The sequence below is a fragment of the Nannospalax galili genome, unplaced genomic scaffold, assembly GCF_000622305.1.
Source record: "Nannospalax galili isolate Female #2095 unplaced genomic scaffold, S.galili_v1.0 scaffold212, whole genome shotgun sequence".
Classification (NCBI taxonomy): domain Eukaryota; kingdom Metazoa; phylum Chordata; class Mammalia; order Rodentia; family Spalacidae; genus Nannospalax; species Nannospalax galili.
The window spans coordinates 2444677-2463896 of NW_008333884.1; the positions used below are offsets into that span (position 1 = coordinate 2444677).

General features: G+C 43.3%; 1 protein-coding gene across 3 annotated transcripts in view; it reads left to right on the forward strand.

Annotated features, from left to right (window-relative positions):
* The window catches only part of Vps53 (VPS53 subunit of GARP complex), a 182014-nt gene that overhangs the window by 148397 nt on the left and 14397 nt on the right, over nucleotides 1-19220 (forward strand). For all 3 annotated transcript variants that reach the window (XM_008828753.3, XM_017797063.2, XM_029561438.1), the window contains 3 exons: nucleotides 1674-1752; nucleotides 14927-15075; nucleotides 18452-18521. In XM_008828753.3, coding sequence (XP_008826975.1) covers nucleotides 1674-1752; nucleotides 14927-15075; nucleotides 18452-18521 — 298 coding nt within the window. The remainder of the gene's footprint in view (nucleotides 1-1673; nucleotides 1753-14926; nucleotides 15076-18451; nucleotides 18522-19220) is intronic.

Here is a 19220-nt window from a genome sequence, read left to right on the forward strand (position 1 = left end):
TGAATTCCGCGTGAGCAGGCCAGAGTGCCTGTGAGCATGCATAGTGCCTGTGAGCGTGCATGAGTGCCTGTGAGAGTGTATGAGTGCCTGTGAACATGCATAGTGCCTGTGAGCATGCATGAGTGCCTGTGAGCATGCATGAGTGCCTGTGAGCGTGCATAGTGCCTGTGAGTGTGCATGCATGCAGACATATTGGAGCATAGGGTGAACCCACCAAGATCAAATAGTTACACCTTGGAATATTTCTCTCTCTAATGGGACCTTGCAGTATTTTCTAATATTTTTTTTTAATTTTGTGTGTATGAGTGTATTGCCTGCATATATGTGAATGCACAGTCAGTGCTCTCAACCACTGAGCCATCACTCCAGCCCCTTATTTATTATTTTTATTTTATGTGCATGAGTGTATTGCCTGCATGTGTGTAAGTGCACCCATGTCATGCAGTGGTTACGGAGGTCAGAAAAGGGCATTGGATTCCCTGGAACTGGAGTTACGGACAGTTGTTAGGCACCATATGGGTGCTGGGAATCGAACCCAGATCCAGATGCAAGAGCAGCCAATGTTTTAAACCATTGAGCAAGCCCCAGCCTTGCAGTATTTTCACTCAATCAACTACTTTCTGAGGAAAAATAAAGATTCTTAGTCCATATGCTGTCCGTTTCTAAACTCTGTGTGTGCAGGTGTGTGTGTGTGTGTGTGTGTGTGTGTGTGTGGTGTTTGTGCTGTGCACATGCATATGGAGGCCAGAGGTTGACATCAAGTGTCTTCCTCAATTGCTCTCCTTATTTTTTGAGACAGAGTCTCTCAATGAACCTGGAGCTGACCTATTTGACTAAACTGGCTGGCTGGCTGGCAAGCTCCAGGCATCATCCTGTCTCTAGTTCCCCAGTGCTAAATTACAGGTGCATGCTACCATTTTCAGCTTTTTATGCAGGTCCTGAGGTCTGAACCCGTATGCTCATGTTTGCATGGAAAGCACTCTATCAGCTGAGCCATTTCAGCTCCCCCCCCCCTTTTTTTCTTTTTCTTTTTCCTTTTTTTTTTTGAGACAGTGTCTCACTGTGCAGCCCTAAGTGGCCTGGAACTTGCTATGTAGACTAGACTGGCCTCAAACTCACAGATATTTGAGCGCTGGGATTACTGGTGTGTGGCAGAATGTCTGTGGCAGCATCAGTGGTGGCAAGCAACGGCGGCTTCCTTCTCTTTCCCCTCCTCCTCCTCATCTTTTTGTTTCAACATAAACTTCTTTTAGAATTTTATTATTTTTATTTTATGTGTATGAGTATATTGCCTGCTTGTATGTCACATTCCCTGGAACTGGAGTTACAGACAGTTGTTAGCTGCCATGTGGGTGCTAGGAATCGAACCCAGTCCTCTGCAAGAGCACCCAGTGCTCTTAACCTCCAAACCATCTCTCCAGCTGGCATAAACTTTTAATACAGGTGAAAAATTCAAAAAGATTCTGGGGGTGGGAGTTACTGGGAGTAGCCTGGTTGTTTGGGTCCTGATGAGGTAGACACAACCACATAAGATCAGGTCTTGAAGAAAGAGCCAGCTACTCCTCCAGTGTCATTAATTAAAACCCAAGATTTTAGGATGAAATGACAAATCTAAATTTTGCACAGGTGCTAAAAACAGTTTTTGGAAGTGATCACAATTTGTTTCTTTGCAGTGTCATCTCCAGCAGCATCCAGCTGTTGGTTCAAGATCTGGATGCAGCTTGTGACCCTGCCCTAACTGCCATGAGCAAGGTGAGGTCTTTCCAGGGTGGCTGGCATGCTTTCTTTTGGCCTTTCCTGTTGTGTGTTCTGACTCTACTTAGTGTTGGCTGAAAGGGGACTGGGGAGACTTCCCCACATTCCCAGAGCACTCACTTTACCTGGCACCTGGGGCCACTGATGGTCTTTTGAGCAGGAGCCAGGAGTGTATTTGGTGAGTCTAAAGGAGATGGCTCTTAGATCAGCATCTGGCTTCTGCTGAAAACTTCTCTGTGCTCTCACCACAATGAGCATTTTTGTTAGCTCTGAAGTGGTCATTTCTGACTCATTCTTCATTCTTGCCCACTGAGAGGTTTTTCCAACTCTTTCTGAGTGTCTATGCCAGCGCTAGATGATTTTATCAGATGGTGGACTCTGCTAATGTGCCCTCAGCCCTCAGGGTCCTCCTTTGGCTCTAGTGTGCTTCTTCCTGTTGCTGTTTTTGGCTTTTATATGTCTGTGCCTTTTCTTCCCAAAAGAATGTAAATTCCTGATGAGTATAGTGATCCATGCCTATAATCTCAGCACTTAGAAGGCTGAGGCAGGAGAATTTCAAGTTCAAGGCCAGTCTGAGCTCCAGTGAGACCCTGTCTCAAATAAGACCCAAAGAAAACTAGAATGTAAATTCCTTAAGTATATAGGTCCTATTGAAGACCTCATGTTTATTAAGTAGAAAGTAGGCAATTCTTTATTGACTTTTAAAGCCAACTAACCTTGTAGAGCAGAGGTTAACAGATGATATAGCCTGTGGGCCAAATGTGAGCTACTACTTCTTTGTTGTAAATAAAGTTTTATCAGAACATACCCATGTTCATTCACTTATATACTATCTATGGCTGTTTTTGTGCCGTTACTGTAGAACTGGATAGTTATAATAGAGACCTTATAATTCACAAAGCAGAGACATTTACTTACTAGTTGTCCCTTTGCAGAAAAAGGTTACTGAAGCCTATCAATGTAGACTTTTGGAGCATTCTTGCAAAGTTTGGGGAAAGAACTTGTCTGGGGGAAACTAGGTAGAATTTATGGCAGAGGGCAGTGGGAGGAACCCTGACTTTGGAATCTTCTGGGTTTTCTTTGAGAGTGCTGAGTAAATGACTTAATCTGTACAGGCCCATCTTCTCCACATGAAGTGCAGCTGTCTGGCCAACCCCCAGAGCTGTGAAACTGGACAGGAAGAGTGCATGGTGGTGCCAGTTAGAGCAAGTGCTCAGGAAGCATTGGTCTTTTTCCCCTCTTGACAAGAATGCCGTGTCTGAGGGTTCTGGAAGCAGACATTTGTCTGAATTTGGTTTTATGGTAGATTATAAATATTTAACAAAAATAGGATCAAAACCAAAACTTCAGTTTTGGGGTTTTAAGGAGTGAAGTGGGAAGTCATGAAACAGCAGGTGTCCCAAAGCTCCTATTCTCTAGGCCGACCCTGTGCCCAGCCAAAGCTGGTTGGTATTTCCCGAATCCCCAGTGTGTACCAGCAGCACACCGTGTGCAGGCAGATTAAGGCCAATCCATCCTCTTAAAGAAGTGGGACTGTGAGGATTCATTTTGTAGGCTCTGATTATCCCCTTGTTGCTGGTGAACATTCTGTGTATCCTGAATCTGATCCATTCCAGCTGCCATCTCCCCTAAACTGCCATACACTGTAGCCTGGAACACATCTGCCGAAAGAATTTTCACATTACCGAAGGAAGAATGGAATTTTTTTTCCAGTAAAATAACACTTGGAGTGGGTTTAACACTCCAGGTGTTGCTTATATGAACTGTCAGTTCATTAGGCAGACTTCCCTCAAGTTACCCCCTCCTCATCATCCATTTTTCCCCCAGATCCACTCCAGCAAACATTAACCATACGTCCAGAATCTTGTGTTTATATCATAGAAAAACCATAGGCTTGGGAACATAGCAGCTGGGAGGCTATTCCTTTTTGTCTGAGTCTTCTAGAGTTCTAGCAAAATGAGATCCACGTGATGAAAATACACATGGTAGTGGTCACAGACTAGTTCAATACATGCCCTCTGTTAGTGCCTGCATCCTGTTTCCTGTAGCCTCCAGGGCTTTTTTGGTTTTGGTTTTGGTTTTTCTTTTAACTTTTATGATAATGACTATTTTTCTCTCTGATCCCATCATGGCTGCTGGCTGAACAGTCCAATTCAGACTCTGCCCACCACAGTGCTAGGAATTGCAGGGCTGGGAATGGCACAGGCGTTATCTCCAGGTGCCTCATCTAGTAGGTGAGGGCAGAAGATGTGAAGGACAGGCCCAGGTAGCTGTGGTGTGAGCCTGGGAAGAAATCGGCACCATAGGAGAAGAACAGAATCAGTAGTCAACCTGTCGTGTAAGACATGGTTCATTGGCCGAATTTGTGATGAGGAAGCCAAACAGGGTTGCAGGGTAAGCAGAGGTTTTTAAAGTTAAGAGAGCTTGGCAAAATTTCCACCCATTAAATGCTTTAGGAATTCACAGAGTACTCTAACTTGAAAAGTCTGCCCTCAAGGAGTTTACACTATGCTGGGGTAAAAGCTCAAAATAACCAGTGGTGTAAATAGATATATGATTCATAAACAGTGAGGAAAGTGTGGGCTTGCCAACACAGCAGAGCTCTTGGGTGATTCTGAGGTAATGAAAGGAGGCTCCCAACCAGGTAGATGGAGGCGAACCACAAGGTCACATCACTGTCCTGAGAGTCTGAGGCATGCTGTGGGGTTCTCCTCAGTTCCCATATAAGGCTTTTGTTATTTGTCTTGTCGATGCATTGTCAGCTCAGGTTCTGCCGCTCCTGTGTGTATACCATGCACTCCAACCTCTTAGCCAGTTCCACCTACCTGAAAGTGCACTGCTTTCTGCTGGTTTCCATGCATTCTTGCCTTCTGATCTTTATTCTTAGACTTCTCTTTTCACTGTTATCTACCCCATCAAGCAAATCTTTTTTAAAAAACTATTTTATTTATTTTTATTTCATGTATTTGTTTTGCCTGTACATATTTAAGTATACCCATGTCATGCAATGCCCACAGAGCCCAGAAGAGGGCTTTGGATCTCCTGGAGCTGGAGTTAAAGACAGATGTTAGCTGCCATGTGGGTACTGGGAACCGAACCTGGGTGCACTGCAAGAGCAGCCAGTGCTCTTAACCACTGAGCCATCTATTCAACCTGCAAGCATATTGTTCAAGATCCAGTTCAAATATCTGTCTCCCTTTCAAAAATTGAGGTATAATTCTCATTACACAATTAAACCCTGTGAAATGTTAGTAGAGTACATGCACAAAGCCATGCAGTCTCTAGGACTGTCTTCATCACCCCAGAAAGAAGCCTATATCTATCAGTGGTTACCCTTCATTCTTCTGACAACCATGGATCTACTTCCTGTCTGTACAGTTGCCTGTTCTCGACATTTATGTTTTGTCTTCTTGAGACAGGATCTCCCTGTTATCCCCAGCTGTCCTGGTAGACCAGACTGGCCTCAAACTCACAAAGATCCGCCTGCCTCAGCATCCCAAGTGCTGGTATTAAAAACATGTGCCAACATACCCACCTTGTACAGTTCCCTGTTCTGGGCATTTCACATAAGTAGGATTGTGTATAACTTTTAATGCCTGACTTCCTTTACTCTGCAGTGTCTTCAAGGTTCAGCTATAGTGTATCATGTGCCAGTGCTGCATATTCCCTTAAGAAAAATGCTAGGGGTTGAACCTAGGATCTTGCAGGTAGGAAGTATGTGCTATACCACTGAGCTACCCACCCAGCCTCTACTCCATTCCTTTTTATGGCTAAATGGTATTCTGTTATTTGGCTATACCACACTTTAGCATCTGTTCTGTAGTTAATGGACAGTAGAGTTATTCTAGCTACGGTGAATAGTGATGTGAACATTTGTGTGCAAGCTTTTGCATGAATGTATGTTTTCAGTTCTCTTCAGACCTGCCAAATGGTTTTCCATACTCTGCACTTGGCATTCCTACCAGTACAGTAGAAGGGTTCTAATCTTTCCACATCTCTGCTAATACTTATTTTAAAATTATGTCCATTCTTGGGTGTGAAGAAGTATCTCCTGCTCCAATTTGCATTTCTCTGATGAGGAGCTAAATCGGCAGTAAGCATCTTTTCAGGTACTTATTGGCAATCTACATATCCTCTCTGAAGAAGTGTTGAATAAATCCTTTACCTATTCTCAAATTTGGGTTTCTTTCTATTGTTGAGTTGTAAAAGTTGTTGTTTTCTTCATTGTTTTCTGGATAATGTCTTCTTATTTTGCTGAAATGTGTAATTAATCATTTTTATTCTTTTTCTCATGCTTTTGGTATCATAATGAAGACGTATTACCTAATCCAAAATTGAAAATACTTACTCAGTATCTCTCAAAGAGTTTTATAGTCCCAGCTCTTACATCTAGGTTTTCAATCCATTTAGAGTTAACTTTGACTATGGTGTGAGGTAAGGAGTCTCTTCATTGTTTTGCATGCTTTCCCACCATTGCTAAAAAGACAGTTTCTCTTCATTGGGTAGTCTTGATACTTTTGTGAAAAATCAAAAGAGAGGGAGGTGGGAGGAGGAGGAAGAGGAGGAGGAGGAGACAAGAAGAGGACACCAGATGACAGTAGCCACAGGGTTTATCTTGGCACTTACCTAAATGTCTGTCCCCATACCACTGGCTGCACTATTTCAATGCTTATCACTTTGTAATCATCTTTGAAATCAGGAACTACAGCTCCTCTGACTTTGTTTCTTTTTAACTTAATTTTGTTTTAGTTATTCTGGGTCCCTTGCCATTCTTTCCTCTCCCAGAGCACTCCTCTTTCTCCCTCAAGATACTTCAGTGCTTACATTATCTTTCTTTTAAAAAAATATTTTTATTTATTATCTTAATTTTATTTAAATTTTATTTCTAAAAATAAATAAATTTTTTTTTAATCTCTTTGAAGCAGGGTCTCCCTGTAGCTCCAGCTGTCCTGGAACTCACTATGTAGACCAGGCTGACCTTGAACTCACAGAGATCTTCCTGCCTCTGCCTCCCGAGTGCTATTTTAATTTTAATTTTATGTGTATGAGTGTATTGCCTGAAGCCAGGCGTGGTAGTGCATACCTTTAATCCCAGCACTTGGGAGGCAGAGGCAGGCGGATCTCTGTGAGTTCAAGGCCAGCCTGGTCTATATGGCGAGTTCCAAGACAGCTAGGCCTACAGGGAGCCCCTGTCTCAAAAAAAAAAAAAGAGTGTATTGCCTGCATGTATATGAGTGCACCTGTGTCATGCAATGCCACGGAAGTCAGAAGAGGGCGTTGGATCCCCTGGAACTGGAGTTAAGGATGGTAACCGCTGAGCCATCTCTCCAGCCCCAACCTTTCTATCATACAATTATTTTCCACCTCCATCTTGCTTGTTAAGCTTTGAACACCCTGAGGTTTGTGTCTTATCCCTTTTAGGATGTCATGGAAGAAGGTGGTTCTTGCTTTAGCAGTTCTTCCTGAATGACACTGAAGGTAAAAGAGGCCAAAAGAAGAAAAAAAGAAGGACTGAAAACACCCATTTGACCAAAGAATAATGGGAAAGTGGGGCAGATAATGCTGAGCAGGTTGAGCTGGGTGGAGCCAGTAGGCTGGACATCTCTGTGGAGATGACAAGAGTCATAGCCCTGCTGCCTCTCCAGCTGAGGATGATGTAGGCTCTTCCTTTTGCTTAAATAGCTTGGGGGGCAGTGCTCCTGCAGCTGCTAGGAAAGGTCAGAATTCAGAGCCTCTTCATACACTTGTACCTCATTTAGGTGTGTGCAGGAGGCCTCCTGCTGAACAAAAGAAAAAGTATAGAGCTGCCAAGCTGGAATAAAACATACAATGGCATATGCCTGTAATCCCATCACTCCAGAGGCTGAGGCAGGAGGATATCCAGTTCCAGGTCAGTCTGGGATACATAACAAACAGCAGGTCAGCATGTGCCCAGCTCTGGTATGTCCTTGGTTATGAGCTTGGCAGGCATTCATAGTGTTAGATCCATATCCAGTTTTTTACTGTGCTGTCTTTTCTACAGGGAAGACAATGTATCAAGTTCCTTGTATATTCTGTCCTGAAAACAAACAAACTGTTCTGGCATGCTTGTCTATCTGTGTATTTTTGATGTTATGCTGTTGGAGCCATAAATGAAACCATCTTTTGATTCTTGGGAGCAGGGTTGTCTGGAGAGTTGGGTAGAAGTGTGAGGGGTTTGTCTTTTAAATATGAATTCCACAGATTCTTGAGAGTCAGTATGTCCAAGTATAGCCTTACAACTAGGATTAAAATATGCATATCTGCCTCCTTAAAAGGGCACGCTAGCCCCATGGCTCCCTCTTCACTGGTGAATTTTTTTTTAGGATTGATCACTGAGTTGAAAGAATCTAAGTCTCTATCCAAAGTCAAACACACTTAGCTTTTCCCATTAATGGTAATTTTAGAAAAAGCAGGAAGAAATGTAATAAATTCAATTTCCTTCCAGTCTGGAAAATAATTTCTATTAGGTTTCAGAATTGCAAACATGGACTGATTTAGGAAACTGAATTACTATTCCCCAAAGAGGTTTTGAAGAAACTAGCAAGGCCTCGGATCTTTTCTCATTCTCCTTAGTCATTAAAATGCAAATCTGTGTCAGCAGGCCCACCTGTGCCATTGCTAAACAGCCTTGAAGTTCATGGTTCACTCATGATCAAGATGTGTCATTTTTCATAAAAATATGTTTCACTTTATTATAGTAAAAACAGATCATCCTCATTATTATTAGAAAATACAGATTTTTAATTCTTTTAAATTATGTGCATGTGTGTGAGTCTGTATGGGTTTGTATAGGTGAGTGCAGTGCCCACAGAGGCCAGAGGTATTGGATCCCCCTGGAGCTGAATTTACAAGCAGTTATGAACTGCTTGACATGGGCACTAGGAACCAAACTCAGGTCTTTTGGAAGAACAGTATGTGCTCTTAACCACTGAGCCATCTCTCCAGCCCCCAGATTTTTTTTTTTTTTTTTCGGTCTTTTTGAGACAGGGTCTCCCTGTAGCCCCAGCTGTCCTGGAACTCACTATGTAGACCAGGCTGGCCTTGAACTCACAGAGATCTGCCTGCCTCTGCCTCCCGAGTGCTGGCATCAAAGGCATGTGCCACCACGCCCGGCTACCCCCAGATATTTTTAAAAGCAGGAAATAATCCTCTGTAATTCAAATGATCAGATTTCCTTCATTCATTTTTTTTTTTATGCTGACATATTTTTAAAGGGCTGGCAGGGAGGCAGTGAGATGACTCAGCGAGTAAAGGCACTTGCTGCCAATCCTGAGGACCTGAGTCTGATTCTTGGGACCCACATGTTGCAAAAGAAAGCCAACTCCCACACATTGTCCTCTGACCTCCACAGTTGCACCATGGTACTTGTGCATACATATACACAAATAAATAAATGTAAAAAATAAGTTTTGATGTTCATACTTTACACATTGCTTATAGTGTTAACCCATAGCAGGTTTTAATCATCTGATCTAGAGTTGTATTTTAACTGGTTGCATAGTATTCCATAGTAGACAATATTCGTTAAAATCATTATAGCTAACATTTACCATGGAATTAAAGGGCTATGGATGTAGCTTAGTTTTAGAACTAGTGTGTATAAGGCTGTGAGTTCACTTCCCAGCCCTCAACTACCACAATAAAAAGATTCTTACCATGGAACTAATATATGTAACACACTATGTTAAGAGCATTCCATGGATTATCTTTCAATGATAGAGTGTAACTATCACCATTCCAATTGTATAGATGAGAAAACCAAGGTCAGAGAGAGCAAGTAGCTTGTTCAAGTCATGCCCTCGGAAGATTGTATGGACAGTCAGAGTCTCGTCCTCAGTCCCTTAAGTACCATAATCTACTGCTCCCCTTAAAATGTATTTAATGCATTTACTTTTCCTGGCTGTGTGGGTTACTTTCAGGTTTTCACACTTACACATTGGCACTGAATAGTGTTGTGTGTCTATATTTTCTTTTGTGAACACTCATAAAATTAGGTTGATTACTTAAACAGAATTACAGAGATCAAAGGCTGTGTAAATGCTTTTTAATAGATATTTCCAAGTTGCTTTTAAGAAGGGTTGTCTAGCCAGTCCTGGTAGCTCTGGCCTAAAAATCCCAACTACTCCTGATGCTGGGGCAAAAGGATCAAAAGTTAAAGAACAAGCTCAAGGCCAGCCTAGGCAACTTAGTGAGATACTAACTCAAAAATACAAAATACAAAAAAGGCTGGAGACATAGCTCAGTGGTAGAGCACTTGTCTAGCATGTACAAGACCCTGAGTTCTATTCCTAATACCAATCACATCAAAAAAATGAAATGTTATATAAAATCACCCTGCAGTCTGGGTGTGGGGACCCCAATTGGGAGGTATGTGCCAGCATTTGGGAAGTAGAAACGGGAAGATTAGGAATTCAAGGTCATCTATATAGAGAGTTAAGGCCAGCCTGGGCTGCATAAGCCCTGGTCTAGAAAATAAAATAAAAATTATCTCCCCATTGATTGGAAATACACACACCTCACATGTGCACACACACAAATATATTCATACATACATACATACATATATACTTATTTTCCTTAAGCCCTTTATTTTTTTAATATTTTATTAATTTTTTTTTAATTTTATGTGCATGTGTGTATTGCCTGCATGTAGGTAAGGGCACCCGTGTTGAGCAATGCCTGTGGAGGTCAGAAGAGGCTGTCTGATCCCCTGGGACTGGAGTTAAAGACAGTTGTTTGTTGGCTTGTGGGTGCTGGGATTCGAACCCAGGTCTTCTGCAAGAACAACTAATGTTCTTAACTGCTGAGCCATCTCTCTAGCCCTTAAGTCCTTTATTACTTCACTGTCTATTCTGGATCATCTTGACTTTTCCTTAAGAGTTAAGGACTTGCAATGAGTCATCTGCTCTTCCTTCTGTGCACACCCCAGCCACTCCCCAGTCATCTGTGTATCTGTACCCACAGTCCAAACATAGGTTTTGCTGAGTCTGAGTCCCCCCCATTACTCTCAGGTTTGTTGAGGATGGTAAGTCCTCTTTCTAGAAGTACCAGTGCAGTGGAAAGAATGTGGGCTTTAGGGTGAGACAAGCCAACATGTAGGTCTCAGACCTGCCAGCTGCCTACTTAGACTTCATGAGACAAACCACCTATTGTCCTCAAGCATGTCTTCCCCTATGAAGTGGATAATAACACCTCCTTCACTGTATCATCATAAGCAGTCATGGTGCCTGGAACATAATAGGTGGCCATAAATAATCTCCCCTCTATTTCCTGACCAAGGCTTGCTGTGTATGCAGAAGGTGCTTGTAAATAAAGCAGAGGCTTGAAGGCATGAGTGACCTAGCCATGAATGACAGAGTGGGATTGTGTGCCTATGTGCCTCTATGAAGCCTGTGGTTCAGAAGCCTAAACCACAGCACAAGAGCCTAGTTGCCCAGAAATGCTCCCAGAATCCAAATGTCTGAAACTGTGCTTCATAGCTGTCTAATTTCAAGATCAAAATTAATAGGTGGGAATTCAAATTTTCAATTGAGAAAAATTAGTTTCTCAGGAGACCTCTTGTAGGGTTTTATATAGCTATAGAGAAAATGCAGGTTTTGTAGTAAGTTAGCTGTGGGCTGTGTTGTCCAGATTCTCAGCTGCAGTGGGTTCTGTGGGAATGGTAGGAATCTGCCCTGGGAAGTATCAGCATGGACCACACACCTCAGGCAGCAGAAGCAGAGCTCTGCAGATTCTTTGGGCCCCACATTGTCACCTATGGTTAAATACAAGGTCTTGCCAGGCGTGGTGGCGCACGCCTTTGATCCCAGCACTTGGGAGGCAGAGGCAGGCAGATCTCTGTGAGTTCAAGGACAGCCTGGTCTACACAGTGAGTTCCAGGACAGCTGGGGCTGCAGGGAGACCCTGTCTCAAAAAGACAGAAAACAGAACAGGGTCTTGAGGGCTTCTATCATTACCGTCTTCATTTCCTTGCTTGCTCTTTCTGTCAACACTGCATCTTAGGTACAACATTCTTTTAAAACTATTTCTTGTTTATATAGTACCAGATGGTATTCGACCTCAGACGACTCCACCTCCAAACAAAAAGCACAAAAGGAAAACTCCAACTGTAAAGGGGTAACTTTTAAACGTCACATGCCAGAGTTTATCTGGAAGTGCTAGAGTCTTATAATTCAGAATGCCCGTTTCAGTGCAAACACTGTTCATGCCCTTTGTTGAGAGATTTGCCTGCCGGACACACATTTCACCAGCTTCTCCATGAGACACAGAGCTTACCTTGAACTAGCCCAGTGAAGTAGGGGCTGCTTATTTGGTTTGTCTTTTATTTTTTTTTCACAAATATCTAGCAAGCACACTGGTGTAGTGCTTCAGTTTTTAGACAGGCCTGGTTGTCTCAATTGTGCCACCCTAGTTTCCTGTCCTATAAGATCATTATCAGAACTAAGTGAGATGCATGTGAGTAGTGAGTAAAATGACGTGTGGATAGTGCCAGGCAGAGGCAGGAGCTCATAATGCAGGCTTCAGGTACTTTAGTTTAGTTTTATTTTGTTTTCTGAGACAATGTCTCACTGTGTAACCAGACTATTCAAACTTAAAGCAATCCTCTCTGCCTCCTGACTGCTGGGATTACAGGCATGTGTCACTACACCTGGCTTCTTGAACAATTTGAATTACTACCTAAATTCAAAGTCATCTGAGATGGCCGAGGGCAGGCATCAGCTATCTGAAACAGTCTCTGGACAGTCTCTAGGACAGTCTCTAAGCAGTCTAGGACAGTCTCTGCTGACTTTATTAGTACATTTAAAAAATTATTTTAGTTGGGCGTGGTGGCACACACCTTTAATCCCAGCACTTGGGAGGCAGAGGCAGGCAGATCTCTGAGTTTGAGGCCAACCTGGTCTACATAATGAGTTCCAGGCCAGCTGGAGCTACAGGGAGACCCTGTCTCAAAAAGACCAAAAAAAATTTTTTTATTGGGGGTTGGGGAAGACACACAAGTGTGCCATGGTGTGTGTGGGTGTGGGTGTGTGTAGGTGTGTGTGGGTGTAAATCAGAGGACAACTTAGAATAATCAGTTCTCTCCTTCCACCACATGAGCCCCAGGGATCAAATTCAAATCACCAGGCTTAGCAACAAGTGCCTTTCTTTACTGCAGAGCCATCCCTCACCAGCCCCCAAATTCACCTTTCCTATCAGCAGCCTGTGATTGTTTACTTGGGTTTGTTTTTTTTTTGTTTTGTTTTTGTCTGTTTGTTTTGCTAGAGATAAAGTATTGCTTATGTAGTCTAGGCTGGCCTCAAACTCAAATCTCCTGCCTCAGCTGGGATTGCAGGCATGGGACCTAGTTTTAAAGCTTTGTTTTTTTGTTTTTTGGTCTTTTTTGAGACAGTCTCCCTGTAGCCCCAGCTGATCTGATACTTACTATGTAGACCAGGCTGGCCTTGAACTCACATCAGTTCGCCTGCCTCTGCTTCCCAAGTGCTGGGATTACAGGTGTGCGCCACCACGCCTGGCTGTTTTAAAGCTTTGTGTAAGACTCTTCATGTTTCTGTAAAGTGAAGATGAAGTTCCGTACTTGCACATGCCTAAAGCTTTTGGATTCAAATTTTGCAGATTTGAAGAAACATTGGGGCAAAACCATGTCCTTTCAGCTTCCCTGCTGCAGTCACCCTTGTACAATAGGACCCTTTTAAACAAACTCTCAGTATTGAATTTTTCCTTTCCCCAAGAGTTCTATAAATGTAGTGTTTTCTTGCTAGAGACATCAAGGGCTTAGAGCTGCTGACCTCCATGAATGGAACCTATGGGTTGTGCTTGGCTTAAGAGTGTTTGAACAGGCAGGCCTGCTGGCTCTAGAAGCCAGCTCAGCAGGGTTCCTCCAGGAGAGGGTCAGGGCTGAGTGCCTGCCAGGTGGGGCAGGAGACACTACAGTGCTGCTTCTTCGAGCTTTGCAAAGCATGCCCTCACTTCTGGGTGTCAGAGCTTGAGCTCATTTTTATTCTTTGCCAAAGACCACATTGATCCTGCCATGGTGTTCACCTCCCCTGATCCTGCCACCTGCAGTCCTTACACCTCTTTCCTGCCCTGATCCCCATATCACCAACTATCCTAAAACTATCCCCTGGCGTCTGTCCAAGATCGCTTCCCTTTCCATCTGTTAATCCCACCAGAATCCTAGTTTAGGAATGGTACATTCTACATACACATCTTTTAAATGTTTTGATCATGAAAGATTTCAAATATCTTCAAAGTATAGAAAACAACATAGTGTCCCTGAGTCCCCGCCTCCAGCTTTGCTAATCAGGCTTCATCTGCACCCTGCCCCTCTTCAGCCCCAGGTTATCAAAGCAAGCCTCATATATCATGCCATTTCTAGTTTCCTTTTAAAGAATCCAGAACTCAGAGCTGGGGTGTAGTTCAGTGCTGGAGTAGTTGCCTAGCTTGCTCAAGGACCTGGTTTTGATTTCCATTACTTAGGGAAAAAACCCATAGTATTTTTGGTTTGGGGTTTTTGGTTTTGTAGCTGACTATAGTGGCTCATGCCTATAACCCCAGTACTTGGGAATCTGAGGCAGGAGGTTCAAGGGCACCCTGGGCTACAGAGTGAGACCCTTGTCTCAAGAACCTTCCACCCCAAAAAAGAGAATCCCAAATTTCTCCCAGTTCACTTGAAGGAAGTGTGTGAGTTAATCCTCTCGGTTTCATTTTGCCCAGCCACTTCCTGGGTCTCCCGTCCTATAACTGCTTGGAAGTAGACATCCATCCCCTGTTCTTGGTCTTTGTTGGTGGTGTCTCTCTCTGTGGGTTTGGAAAGATCCTCATTCTTCTGCCTAGTGAGGGGGTGAGGGTTCCTTATGAGATGGCTGCTTTGATGGGAAGAGAAGGACACTGAAAGCATGGAGGGAGTGATAGGAAAAGAGGAGGAGCCTGTACTCCATAGCACCGGCAAGGGTCATAGGGCATGCTTGTTTTTACTCACAAGCAGCCACTGCTTCACAGAGTTGGTACAGCAAATGGCCCAAGATGAAGAAGTGAATCCCTGTGATACCATGTGGTGACCTAATTTCCGCCACCCCCCTTTCCCAGTAACAGGTGATACTACTCCCCTGCAGAGGGTCTAAAGCCTGGTCTTGTCCTGTTTCTATTTCAGATGCAGTGGCAGAACGTGGAGCACGTTGGTGACCAGAGCCCTTATGTCACTTCTGTCATTCTTCACATTAAGCAGAATGTCCCCATCATCCGTGACAACCTGGCTTCCACACGAAAATACTTCACGCAGTTCTGCATTAAATTTGCAAAGTAAGTCCTGAGTTGTTTCTGTTTTCTTAATACACCTCCTGTTTTGGAGCAGTTTTAATTTCCCAACATAGATAGGCAGATGGCACAGAGGTGCCCATGTACCATCTGCCCATGACCACATCCACCACAAGAGTTGTGTAGTTGGCAAACCATACTGACTTACCATGACACAAGTGGTTGATCCCTGGGGTCATGCTTGTACTTGGAAGAGCTCTACGAGATTCTGGTATCATGATCAACTGGGTTATTTTAATGCCATACTTAACTACCCAGTATGCTCACAATCCAGGTATCCCACCTTCCAGCCAGGCTTATTCTGCTAACTGTAGGCAAACTAATATTCCTCTGTACCCAAAAGGAGTATAGTGGTAAAAAGCAGATGTGCTACTTGAAGTCCATATACTGTTACAGAGAGGTCATTAACCACACCAAAGCAAACAGAAATGAGTTAGAGGATCCTGCTATTCTGAATTGTGTAGATGTAACCACTCCTTTCCCAGGTTTTCAGTAATGACAATATTTTTCAGTGGTCTCGTATATGCACCTTATGTCTGACAGTTATAAACTTTCTAAGGTTAGAGCCATCAGTTCTGTGCTTTGAGCCTTTTCTTCCTCTTTCTCCATGATACTTACTGTAGCTGCCAGAATTTATCCACTTGTGGATCCTTATGTCCAGGAAAATTACTAGAAATTGGGAAGAGCAAGTCAGGGAGCTCTATTGCCAGGTAGATGGAGCGAGCACTTGAGTTGCATACCTTCCTGTCACGTACTCGTGTGTGGCCACTTCTGGCTTGAGTTTTGAAGCAAGGAAGTAGTTTGGTCCTTTGCTAGTCAGCATCTGGCTCTGACACTGTTTCCCAGGAGGCCAGGCAATGATGAGGGCCAATGTCTCTTCTGACTAATTATCAGACACACAGTTTGGCAAGTTGTTCGAGGAAGAGCTTCAGGAAGGTCAGTGCTGTCCAAGCTACTGTATTTGTATTGTTCTCATCCAGGTCCCAACTGGTGACTCAGAACTGCAAGTTTCTCTCTTCCCCAAATCTCTCCCTGTTTGTATTCAATTAGGGTTTTCCCTGGCTGACATAAATAAATCCCCAAGGAGCAACAATAACAGAGTAGCTGTAGAGTTAGCTTTAGTTTCTACCTTGTCAGGAAGGCTAGAGACGACTCCCCAGGGAGTGCTTATGTTTGCAGCACAGCAGATGGACCAAGAGCTGACATTCCCTCCTCTCTCTGGGTGATCATTAATGTATGCTAACAGCATTGCTGATAAATCACATTGTGACAGTCCCTGTAACCACTGCTAGACGTATCTCTAAAAATTTACTGTGACTCAAAATCTCCATTGTGGGTGCCCAAGGGTCCGACTGAGTTCAGGTCAAAGTGAATAAGAAGTCCATTGCTTAGCCTATCCAAGTATCAGCCTCACATTCTCTCAATACCCTTTAACTTTATTACTCAGGTCATATTGAGTGCCCTGGGAATAGGATGCTCATTGTCCACATCTGGAAAAGTTTAACCTGGGACCTAGAAAGTATTTCTGTTTTAATCCATGGTATCCTCTCATCCTTGTAAAATATCAGCCTAATTCTAGAAGCCTCAGAGGTAGGCCACCACCTCCATCCTGATGGCCTTTGACCATGACCCATAACATTGCTGTGATTTCTCCTCCAAAGACATGTGTCTGGGTCATCCCTGTGTTTCCTCAGCCCACCCCTGTCATTTAACACAGAGGCAGTTCAACGGCACAACCACAGTGTAAGTAGCTTAGGTAACAAGCTATGTGTACAGTTGTGAGGAGTTACAAATTCAGCTTCTCATTACTTGTTTGTTGGGGGTTTGGGGGTTTTATTTATTTATTTTTGGTCTTTTTGAGACAGGGTCTCCCTGTAGCCCCAGCTGGTCTGGAACTCATTATATAGACCAGACTGGCCTCCAACTCACAGAGATCTGCCTGGCTCTGCCTCCTGAGTACTGGGATTAAAGGCGTGCACCACCATGCCTGACTTGTTTGTTTGTTTGTTTGTTTGTTTAAGTTCTGAAGAACCCCTTCCAGATAGCCCCTTGTTCATACTCCCTCTAGATCAGCAGGCCTGCCCCTGGATCTGACCTCTGAACATCAGGTTCTTTTCTATAACTTCCCCTTCTGCCCCACCAAAGTAAGTCCATCCATGGCTGCATTGCTTCCAACAGCAGCCTCTCTAAGTGAGACAGTTAAGCTCACTTGGGATCCTGCCCAATTGTACACACATCTACTTTCCACAGCTTTTGATCTACATTAGTACAGCCCAGCTTTCTTGATTCATGTCTTACAATTTTTTCTAAAAAGCTCTCCTGACTTGTTGGAATTTTACTCTCCCTAAAGCAGCAGCAGCATCCCACCTGGCCCAGGTTGTCCCTCAATGCTCAGCAAACTTTTTGAAGATTATATAATTTTGTTTCTTGATCTGACAATTACTGTCTAGTTATTTCTTGGTTTTGCATTTAAGACCCTTAACTACCTGTATGTCTTCCATTTTTACAGCTGTTAGGATGTTTTCAGCTACTAGTAATAAAAGCCCTGATTCAAACTGACTTGAATGGCAAGGTAGATTTTTAACTTTCATATAACCCCAGGTCTAGAGATAGATAGGACAGACTTGAGAGTGGTTGATTGCAGGGATTGGAGGCGTCTCTGTAGTTAAGATTGCTTGCTGCAGAGGATTTGAGTTTGGTTCTCAGCACCCACTTGGAGCAGCCTACAACCACCTGTAACTCCAGCTCCAGGGAATCTGACGCCCACCTTCTGGCCTCCATTGGTTCCCACATGCACATACACACACACAGACACTTAAATAAAAATAAATAAATCTTATAAAGAGAGAGAGCAGGGGTGCAATGATATCATCAAGGTGTAGGATATTCTGCTGTCTTTGAGGCTGGCCACAACCTCAGAATGGTGGTAGAATGACAGGTACTTGTGTTATATCCAAATTCAACAGTACCTTAAGGGAGGAGAGAGTCTCACACCAGCCTTGCCATGAAGCTCTTCCCTCTAGGTGATTGGACTAACATAGACCACGTTTACCTCTCAGGACCAGAGTAACCAATGGAACTGACTGAAGCTGGGGAGGACTGGGTTACATCCCCTGCACCATAAGCAGAACTAATTCACCTCTGTTGCTTAAGATGGGGTGAGATTTTTCCTAGAATCCGAAGGCTATACTTACCTAAGAAAAACTAGAGATAAAGTTGGAGAAAGAGTGGTAGTATAGGGCACAATGCTGTCTACCTTGATTTTCACTTTTCTCATGGAAGGGAGTAGAGGCTTAAAAAGTTTTTGGAGCTCTTTTCCTGCAAAGAATATAAGCTTAATTTGTCACTTTTTTATTCACAGCTCCTTCATTCCTAAATTCATCACCCACCTCTTCAAGTGCAAGCCAATTAGCATGGTGGGAGCAGAACAGGTGAGATGAACTTTGGGCCTTCACCTTACAGCTTTGTCACAGATCTAACATTCCTGGAATAGATCCAATCTGAAGAGATAATGACTGATTTCCCTTGTGTAAGGACAGTTTGTTTTGTTTTGCTTTTTGAACTAGGTACTCACATTGTTGCCCAGGCTAGCCTCAAATAGTCCTCTTGCCTTAATCTCCCAAGTGCTGGTTAGGATTACAGACATAAACCTCTATGCTGGGGAGCCACTTTTTTTCCAACTCATTTATCCATATATTTAATTTTTGCAGTTGTTATTTGCTAAGTAGTAACCATGGTTCTTTTTTTTTTTCTTTTTTTTTTTTTTTTTTTTTTTTTTTCTGTGGCCCTGTCAGCAGCTGGGTCAGGTCCTGGAACTCACTATGTAGACCAGGCTGGCCTTGAACTCACAGAGATCTGAGATCTGCCTCCTGAGTGCTGGGATTAAAGGTGTGTGCCACCATGCCCAGCTTACAAACATGGTTCTATGTGCAGGGTCTATATAGTGAATAGGATGGAATAGGCTTCTCTTTTGGGATGTCATGCTTTCATGGGAAGAGGCAGATATTATGCAAATTAGCAGATCACTTAGAAAATAATCTCAACCAATCAGTTGTACTGAAGGGTATAAAACAAGCTTAGAGGGCTGGAGAAATGGCTCAGCGGTTAAGAACACTGGTTGTTCTTGCAGA